General features: G+C 41.0%; 1 protein-coding gene across 2 annotated transcripts in view; it reads right to left on the bottom strand.

The window, feature by feature from the left end:
- Window positions 1-426: 426 nt before the first annotated feature.
- The window catches only part of TMPRSS7 (transmembrane protease, serine 7), a 41,629-nt gene continuing 31,791 nt past the window's right edge, over window positions 427-10,264 (bottom strand). For both annotated transcript variants that reach the window (XM_011932769.1, XM_011932770.1), the window contains exons 12-16: window positions 7,341-7,457; window positions 6,253-6,424; window positions 4,527-4,795; window positions 2,808-2,944; window positions 427-778 (exon numbers count right to left, since the gene is read on the bottom strand). In XM_011932769.1, coding sequence (XP_011788159.1) covers window positions 608-778; window positions 2,808-2,944; window positions 4,527-4,795; window positions 6,253-6,424; window positions 7,341-7,457 — 866 coding nt within the window. In that variant the 3' untranslated portion in view covers window positions 427-607. The remainder of the gene's footprint in view (window positions 779-2,807; window positions 2,945-4,526; window positions 4,796-6,252; window positions 6,425-7,340; window positions 7,458-10,264) is intronic.

Genomic DNA, 10,264 nt, shown 5'->3' with positions numbered 1-10,264 from the left:
TAACATTACTTTAGGTTTCTTCCATCTCTGAATCAATAACCTTTTGTACTTAAGAATGAATTTAGTTATTCCCTTCGGAAAACTTTTTATGGAACACATATTAATCTGTCTTTCAATCAGTATTAAATGTATGCAATTTGACATTTTCAGTTGAAAAAAGTAAGGGACTAATTTTATTATTAAATGTATGCAATCTGACATTTCCAGTTGAAAAAAAATGTAAGGGACTGATTTTATTAATAATTATTGCATCATTTTATTTATTTATGTATTTATTTATTGAGATGGAGTCTTACTCTGTCAACCAGGCTGGAGTGCAATGGCCAATCTCGGCTCACTGCAAGCTCCACCTCCTGGGCTCATGCCATTCTCCTGCCTCAGCCTCCTGAGTAGCTGGGACTCACCCGGCTAACTTTTTGCATTTTTAGTAGTGACAGGGTTTCACCATGTTAGCCAGGATGGTCTCAATCTCCTGATGTCGTGATCTGCCCGCCTTGGTCTCCCAAAGTGCTGGGATTACAGGCGTGAGCCACCACACCCAGCCAATTATTGCATCATTTTAAACTATTTTTTAACATAAATCACAGTAAAAATACAACTGGTACAATTACAAAAGGGAAGGGACATATTTATGAATCCAGGGAACAAAGTTTGACACTCTTGTGTAAACACCAGGAAAGTTTGGTCGTCCACATCCATGTCCCCAGCTAACAATGCCAGTCAAAATCCATTTTCCATCACTTTTTCTTCGACAAGATAAAGGTCCACCTGAATCTCCCTACACAAAAAAAAATAAGTATAAAGTAAATTGGTCCCCTGATCATCAGTTTCATCTTTATTGTATCTAATGAACTGTGTTCAAGAGTCCTCTTATGACATGTTTTTGCTTGGCTAATCAGTGTGTAATTTGGGAAGTGTCAAAAAGTAATGTGAAACTTCTATCATTTTATAATTGTTCTTCCTATAATCAAACAGCTGCATTCATTAGACAAAACATGATCCTGTAGGCTAAGAATAACATTAGAAGATTCTTACTGGAGAAAACAACTCTCACATAGCCCTAAACAAATAATGAACCTCAATACTACTAGTGGTGATCGTGGTGGTGGTGGTGTTGGTAATAGTAGTAGTAGTAGTTGTAGTAGTAGTAGTAGTAGTAAGGGCTAACATTTATTTAGTGCTAGCCATGTGATAAGAATTGTTTAAAGACATTTAATCCTCACAACAACCTTATGAGGCATGGTTATCTTGGAAGGTTGACTTCTACCTCTGGGCTATGCAACTTCAGTGATTAGCTCATAGCCCCATGGAGAAGAAGAGACCCTGTTTAGTTAGCCAGGTCCAGTGAGAAAACCCTAACAACTACTGGTCCACAATTATCAAAAACAAATCATTCTCACTTGAGAGTCCTTTCTGATATCTCAATTCCTCTAAGCAAAGGCTGAAACGATTCAAAGTATAAACATCATTTCCACAGTATTAATCCTTTAAATTATAATATCTAGGTTTTCTTTTCCTATTTTAGAGGGTAGATGATCTTGCAACTTACTCAGAGGCAACAAATTTGCCCATGTATCCAAATCATGATCTTATACCTGATTAGCAAAATTCCAACTAGTAGGGAAACTGGGGTCTTTATTTTAATTGTCACCACATCAACTCTACTAAGTTTAAGTAAACACCCGTGGCTATGTGGAACAGGGCTGTGTAACTGACTAGCTATGGGAAGCACCCAAAATAGAGTACCCTTAGCATTAGAGAGGCAAGGGTTTAAATCCCAGCTCAGACATTTACACTTACTAACTGTGTGACCTTGGGCAATTTACTTACCCTCTCTGTGCCCAGTTTCCTCTTCTATAAAATGAGGAAAAAGAATGATTAGAATAAATTTATGTAAAGAACCTAGCATGGTGCTTGCCACAAAATAGGAGCTCAGAAGACAGAAGTCATTATTATAGGATGAGTTTTTGTGGCATCATCGCTAAGATTGTGGAAAGATGAAAGAACAGCTCCCACTGTCCTACTCACCCTCTGAATCAGGAGTGTCCAGTCTTTTGGTTTCCCTGAGCCACATTGGAAGAAGAAGAATTGCCTTGGGCCACACATAAAATATACGAGCACTAATGATAACTAATGAGCTAAAAAAAATTGCAAAAAAAAATCTTATAATGTTTTCAGAAAGTTTATGAATTTGTGTTGAGCTGCATTCAAAGCTGTCCTGGGCTGCATATGGCCTGTGGGCCATAGGTTGGACAAGCTTGCTCTAAATCATCTGTTTACTCTTTAGCGATCATGTAGGTAACTGCATAGATTGGAATCTCAGGCTCCGAGAAATGTCACCCCAAAGGTGACCTCCAACTTTACCACTGCCAGGGGCCTACCCAGCGAACTACAAATGAGTACTCTTTGTCACCTCTCCATTCCTCTCCTTTTTCCCCCAGCATATGCTTCAAAGGAATGAGTACATAAAATCCTGCAAATTTTAGAAATTAAATGACAGCTGCTAAGGAAATAGGAAATAAATTGGTTGTAAGAAAATTATGGCAGAATGATGAATGCTGACCTCATCCTCTAAATATTGAAGGAAAATACATGGAGCACATTATAGAAAACTGAGTTCTGTAGAATCAATTATTTCAATATATCTCCATGATCTTAGGCAATTGGATGATAAATAATATCTGGGCAGCTCAGGTGAATTAAGGGAAATACCTGCCCTGGTTATTTCCCAGTGTTATGTAGATTAAGTGAGAAAGCATTTATGGAAAGCACAACATGTTAGGCAAGGGAAAGGGTCAGTGACTTACTTTGCAGGCATCTCTCTTGCCTGACATTACGCCTGCACAGAGCATCCGAGAAGTGATGATCCCATAGGTGGAAACACAGAGGGTTTGATCAATGAGCTCTACCTCTGCTTGCTGCAGAACAAGGGAGCCTTTATTATCTGCAAAACACATTGGAAGTAGAAATGGTGTTAGTGGTAATGACTACATGTATTCAGGGCTTCATTTGAAAAGTTAACACACATTATCTCCTTTTACCCTCATAGCAGCAATTCTTTAAGGTAGATTCTACTATTATCCTCATTTTGCTGATGAAGAAATGGAGGGTTAGGAGATTAAAGGGCTTGCCCAGCGACACACAGCTAGCAAGTAACACAAGATTCAGACCCAAGGTCTGACTCAATTACTTGAACAACTGTGCCATATTCCTCACCATTTCCCTCCTGTTTTCAGTAGAATGATGAGTCAGCAACAGTTGTTACTAATATCTACTATTCAAGAGAGCTCTTTAAATGGAGCAGCATAACTGATATATGGGAGTCTCTGACAAACCATAAAAACCTAATAGTTTGCATATAGCCCTTTCACTTTCTTTTGAACCTACCTGGCTAAGATGATTCAGAAAAATAAGCACACACACACATACTCAGGCTTATAAAGAAAACATCTCATGATAAGTTGGTTGGGCAGATGCTTTCCTCCTTTGATATATGATAATGTAATCAAAGCACTGAACGCAGTAACCTATCAAAGTTACAAGTGTTCACACCGTCAGCTGCCTTCCCTCCTGGGACCCTGAGACTTGGTGGGCCCAAGCTGGTGGCATTACTACTTCAATAACTAAATGAAAGCAGTGAGAAGCTGCCTTTGAGAAACAGCCCACACTTTAGAGTGTCAGAATGAAGCTGCAGGGTAAGGTTCAGGAATTACAGATGCTGTATGTGTCCTAAACCCTTGAAAAGGACAACAGAAGAATGTGAGGTGATTGAAAGACCAAGGGAAAATATTAGCACTAGGGTTTGGGGATACATTCACAAAGCATTGGATTCTTCCCCTCACTACATCTTCGGAGTCCCATCTTGAATCCTGGACCATGAAAAACCTTGGCAGGGTAGACGTAGGGATTTCCCTACTATACAGCCTGATCTTTATGCATATTGAAAAGATGTCCTCTCCTGTCAGAGGAATTGCAAAAAGTTATCTCCTCTGGGTGGTATAACCTCTAGGCCTGAATTTTTGGTCTGGAAACTAAGGACAGTCTGAAGTTCAGCCCTCACTCTCATCCCTTAGCCAATTACACAGGCACAGGACATACCACATAGTCTTCCAGACTGTTGCCTGTGAGTTGACATAGTGGGATGTGCATGTGTGTCCTTCTCTCCTTTATAAATGAATCGTTTCTTTGCATGAAAAGGGAGGAATTGCTCCTTCTCTAGTGAATAACATAGCATACCCTTCAAAGTTTGAAAAGGGCCCATGACTATCTAGTTAAAAAATCCTGCCTTGCTCATACACAGTCCTCTCCCTCTTTATGAGGTGAGCCCTGCTTCTTTTAAAGCAGGTGGATAGCATCATTAAAAAGGAATACCAATACCCTTCTCCAATCCAACCTTCCAAAGTTGTCAGGAGGTTCAAAGGAGATGATATACACGAACCCTCTCTATGAACCCTAAAGCACTACATAGACACCTTATCATCCTTTGCAGTGGAAGGGCATGACCATTCATTCATACACATTCATACCTGCTTCGTGTCTTCGCCCCCAGCCAGTTACCCAGCACTTCTCTCCACTGCGAACTCTCTGGCCAGCGGGAGGAATGCATATTGGCTGAATGAGCTGTTTCAGGGTCTCAGGCCAAGCAATACTGAGCTGTAGCAAAGCAATATCATAATCGAAAGTCTGACTGTTATAGTACTCGTGGACCACAATTCTTCTCACCGGGGAGACAAACTTGGCATTCCCCTGAACATACATCCCAAGGTGTGCGGTCCATGGTGTGGGATCTGACAGCCTGATAGAACAGCAATGAAACATAAAGTTAGCAGCTTAAAGAACCACATATAGTTTGCAAACAAGCACTCTAAAGGGTTGAGGGCTGAAAAAGAAGGGCCTGACTTCCAGGGCCTTATTATAGCCACTGGCTCTGTCCAGGGACTATGGCAGAAAGCATAACTGTGAGCCTCCTTTGTCTCCCTCATAAAGTCAGAAATGAAGTAAGCTGTATTCGGAGTGGTGAGTTACAGAAAATTCACTCAACAATATCCTAAGAAAATGCCTGGACATTTTCTTGCCACTGGTATTTCATGAACCACACACAGGTCAAGAATGTTGGTAACTAGAATTAATTTGTCACATTCTTCCTATTCATGCTGACAATGGCATTTGATGGAGAACCCTACTACCAAATTCAAATGATGTGAATACCAAGATAGATTAGAAATCAAAGTGTTATAAGCAGGAATTTAGTGAAATTCCTTCTGGCAAACTACCAGAAGTCTTAATGATCACCACTGTTACTGCTCAACAATGCCCATTCATAGGGTCACCAACTGCCATTCCTATCAGTCCTTCAAGAATCCCAATCTTGACCTCCGTGACCTTGCACGAGTCACAGAAGGACTTGTAATCTCCATGTGAAGCTTCCATCTCCATCAGCATAACAGTGGGGTAAAAGGTGGGAGTGAAAAAAGTAAGGAAGCCCCAAAATTTTGGTCACAATCTGCTTAGCTGATGTCTCATGAGTGGCAATGGACACCTAAAGAAATATTAGGGTTAGCACGTTATTTGGAGCAGTTGCACAGCATTGAGACTAATAATCAAACAGTTGTGAAGCTATCTTAATAATTAATACAATATTATAATTTCCAGGAGAAACAAATATCCAAACTGTATAATTTCATTGAAATACTAAAAAAAAAGAAAAAAAATACAGAATGAGAAGTGAATGATTTTTTTAACCTAAGATTTAGTAGATTCTAATAGTAAGTTTAAATTTTAAGTGAGGTTATTTTCTAAGATGTCCTCTTACCCTTAGCTGGAAGAGCATCTATCCCATAATAATCCCATTGGTAAAGACAGAGCCCTTCCAAAGCCAATCCTAATGGGCCTCTCCAGGATCCCCCTCCTATATTAAATGGGGATCTCCATTCTCCAGTCACTCTCCAGTGCCCATTTTTCTCCACATTCTCCACACATTCTCTTAAGTTTGCTCCCTCTGAGTTAAAAGCCCTATCTTATTTTCTCAGCCTTAGTAAAAGCCTATACGTTCTTGATGTTTTCTTTGTGTTCTTTTTTTATACCAATAATACCTTAAAAAAATGTTTGTCACACAAGTGGGATCCAAAAAACGAAAGCTCAGTTGAATTGATTGAATGTCCCCAACGGGAATCTGCTTCCCACAATTTGAGGGCAGATATGTTGTCTGTGGACACAGAGTGCTACTTGAGAGCAACGACTGTGATATCCTACCTGTTTCCATGAAAACAATGGGCTGCAGAAAGAAGCCACTCCCTGGAAATGACCGAGGCACCACAGTAGGCAGATCCAACAAAGTGAAGGCTGACCTGCCACGGCCAACCTCCCTCTAGGGTGTCTGTGCCTCCAATGATGCGGTGAAGGGTGGAGGAACTCCCGCTGCAGGCTTTAGTAGAGAAAGGGCATGTGATTTAAAGGTAGACTTGGAAGAAAAACTAGAAATTAAGCCAGTTTTAGTGCTGTCTGGGAACTGACTCACTAGGTAGCAATTTGAAATCTCCTTATCTAGAGGACAGAGAACATGTGAGTCTGTCCAAAACCAATACGAACAAACCACCCCCTCCTTCCTGAAGCATGCCCTGACACAGTCTCTACACCACAACGCAGATGAGGGGAGGAGGGGGATCTGTTGTAACAGCTGAACTGACATAAACAGCTGCCTATGGACTTAGATTGTCAGGTAAAGAGGAATGTAAATGAATTGAGAATTTCCTTGAAGTTGTGCTGATGTGACAGAAAGTATTTGGGAAAAGATTTATAAGACCTGAACAAATGGAAACCTACTGGGAAAACTAGTTATCAGAGCAATTGTTTGCCAGTGTAACTAGTATTGGTAAAGATGTATAATTTACATGTTGCCACATGGCCAATTAGTGGCCACATGACTAATAGGAGCATGTGGGAGATTAGTTATTGGGTCAAACCTAAAGAAATAAACAGCACTTGATATTGTTCATAACATAAGGCATTATTAACAAGTCATCCACTGCGTTCCAGTTTCTATTTATTTTCTCACAGGGTTTTTTATTTAAGATCTTCCCCTTTGATTAAAGTTATTAGAAAGTGAAAGTTCTCATTATAAAAATTTAATTCATTAATGCTGTTATCAAGACGACAGAATCCATTCCAGAGTTTTTATTTCTGAGAAACAATTTCAGACTCAGTTTGCCAATAGTTACTATTCTTATTTTGGCTATGGCAACCTCGATCAAGTGAAATACACCAAGAAGGGAATGAAAAGATAAAAAACAGGTAAACTGAAGATGGAATACAGGAATCCAAAGGAATGAATTTCTACTCACTGCAGCCTTCTTCGTCACTTCCATCTGGACAATCCACTGTCCCATCACATTTTGCATTTTGTTTCCTAAAGCAAGTATCATTGCCACACTTAAAAGTTCTGTTGTTGCATGGAATACCTAAAAATGGACAAAAGAAGAAACAGCTTTCCTTAGCCAGAAACAAATTTGAGTGAATGAGATTTGAATGAATAACTCCAAACCCCATAAACAATGATTTTAATCACAGGATTGGTGTTTACTGCTCTGGGATAAATGGCATAAAGAAGTGAAGCAACGTCAGAGTGATCTGTGTCTTCACTTAAGAAAAGCCATTTGAAGGCTGGCAGGCTTTGTTGAGAATCAATCAAACCACCTCTTCTTTCTCCCACAGCAGGTGAGATGTGAAGAAGTGTGACATATCAGTGGCTTCAGGCTGTAGCCTCTTTGCTATTACCTTCTCTTATTCTCCAAGAAAACTTTTGAGCAAAAATCACAGCCATGCTCAGTTATTTTATATCAGTAGGAGGCAAAACAGACAGACTTGTGAATTACAACACATTTGTTCACAACCCTGGAGGTTTGTTTCTGCAAGGGTGAGAGTGGAAAGTGTTCCATTCCAGTATTTGGCAAGTTCCTCTACATCAGGTCCTCTGTATCCTACAATCCTGAGTATCATTAAAAGCAAGTAAGCAATAAGAATCTGCCAGTATTACAAAAGAAACTGTCATCAGAGTGAACAGGTAACCTATGGAATGGGAGAAAATGTTTGAAATCTACCCATCTGACAAAGGGCTAATCTCCAGAATCTACAAAGAACTCAAACAAATTTACAAGAAAAAAACTACTCCATCAAAAAGTGGGCAAAAGATATGAACAGACACTTCTCAAAAGAAGACATTTATGCAGCCAACAGACACATGAAAAAATGCTCATCGTCACTGGTCATCAGAAAAATGCAAATCAAAACCACAATGAGATATCATCTCACGTCAGTTAGAATGGCGATCATTAAAATGTCAGGAAAAGGCGGAGGGCGGTGGCTTACGCCTGTAATCCCAGCACTTTGGGAGGCCGAGGGGGTGGATTGTCTGAGGTCAGGAATTCGAGACCAATGTGGTCAACATGGTGAAACCCCATCTCTACTAAAAATATAAAAAAATTAGCTGGGCGTGGTGGTGTGCACTTGTAATCCCAGCTACTCAGGAGGCTGAGGCAGGGGAATTGCTTGAACCCAGAGGGGGAGGTTGCAGTGAGCCGAGACCGCACCACTGCACTCCAGCCTGGGCAACAGAGCAAGACTCTGTCTCAAAAAAAGAGAAAAAGTCAGGAAACAACAGATGTTGGAGAGGATGTGGAGAAATAGGAATGCTTTTACACTGTTGGTAGGAGTGTAAATCAGTTCATTCATTGCGGAAGATGGTATGGCTATTCCTCAGGGATCTAGAACTAGAAATACCATTTGACCCAGCAATCCCATTACTGGATATATACCCAAAGGATTATAAATCATGCTACTATAAAGACACATGCACATGTATGTTTATTGCGGCACTATTCACAATAGCAAAGACTTGGAACCAACTCCAATGTCCATGAATGATAGATGGGATTAAGAAAATGTGGCACATATGCCTGGCTTGGTGGGTACCACGCCCATGGAGCCTTGTTCACTGCTAGCACAGCAGCCTGAGATCCAACTGAGAGGCAGCAGCCTGGATGGGGGCGGGGCATTCACCATTGCTGAGGCTTGAGTAGGTAAACAAAGCAGCCTGGGAAGCTCGAATTGGGCGGAGCCCACCACAGCTCAGCAAGGCCTACTGCCCCTATAGACTCCACCTCTGTGGGCAGGGTATAGCTGAACAAAAGGCAGCAGACGCCTTCTGAAGACTTAAACGTTCGAGTCTGATAGCTCTAAAGAGAGCAGTGGTGTTCCCAGCATGGCATTTGAGCTCTAAGAACAGACAGACTGCCTCCTCAAGTGGGTCCCTGACCCCTGTGTAGCCTAACTGGGAGACACCTCCCAGTAGGGGCTGACAGACACCTCACATAGGTGGGTGCCCCTCTGGGACAAAGCTTCCAGAGGAAGGATCAGGCAGCACTATTTGCTGCTCTGTAATATTTGCTGTTCTGCAGCCTCTGCTGGTGATACCCAGGCAAACAGGGTCTGGAGAGGACCTCCAGCAAACTCCAACAGACCTGCAGCTGAGGAACTTGACTATTAGAAGGAAAACTAACAAACAGAAAGGAACAGCATCAACATCAACAAAAGGGACATCTACACCCAAACCCCATCTGTAAGTCACCAACATCAAAGACACAAAGTAGATAAAACCACAAAGATGGGGAGAAACCAGAGCCGAAAAGCTGAAAATTCTAAAAACCAGAGTGCCCCTTCTCCTCCAAAGGATCACAGCTCCTCAACAGCAATGGAACAAAGCTGGACAGAGAATTACTTTGACAAGTTGACAAAAGTAGGCTTCAGCAGGTCACTAATAACAAACTTCACTGAGCTAAAGAAGCATGTTCAAACCCATTGGAAGGAAGCTAAAAACTTTGAAAAAAGATTAGACGAATGACTAATTAGAATAAACAGTGTAGAGAAGACCTTAAATGACCTGATGGAGCTGAAAACCATGGCACGAGAACTACGCAACACATGCACAAGCTTCAGTAGCTGATTCAATCAAGTGGAAGAAAGGGTATTGGTGATTGAAGATCGAATGAATGAAATAAAGTGAGAAAAAAAGTTTAGAGAAAAAAGACACGAACAAAGCCTCCAAGAAATTTGGGACTATGTGAAAAGACCAAATCTACATTTGATTGGTGTACCTGAAAGTGATGGGGAGAATGGAACCAAGTTGGAGAACACTTTTCAGGATATTATCCATGAGCACTTCCCCACCTAGCAAGGCAGGCCAACATTCAAATTCAGGAAATACAGAGAA

The sequence above is a fragment of the Colobus angolensis genome, unplaced genomic scaffold (genome assembly GCF_000951035.1).
Source record: "Colobus angolensis palliatus isolate OR3802 unplaced genomic scaffold, Cang.pa_1.0 Scaffold98, whole genome shotgun sequence".
Lineage (NCBI taxonomy): Eukaryota > Metazoa > Chordata > Mammalia > Primates > Cercopithecidae > Colobus > Colobus angolensis.
The sequence above is the reverse complement of the archived record's forward strand: the minus strand, read 5'-3'. Positions and strand labels throughout refer to the sequence as shown.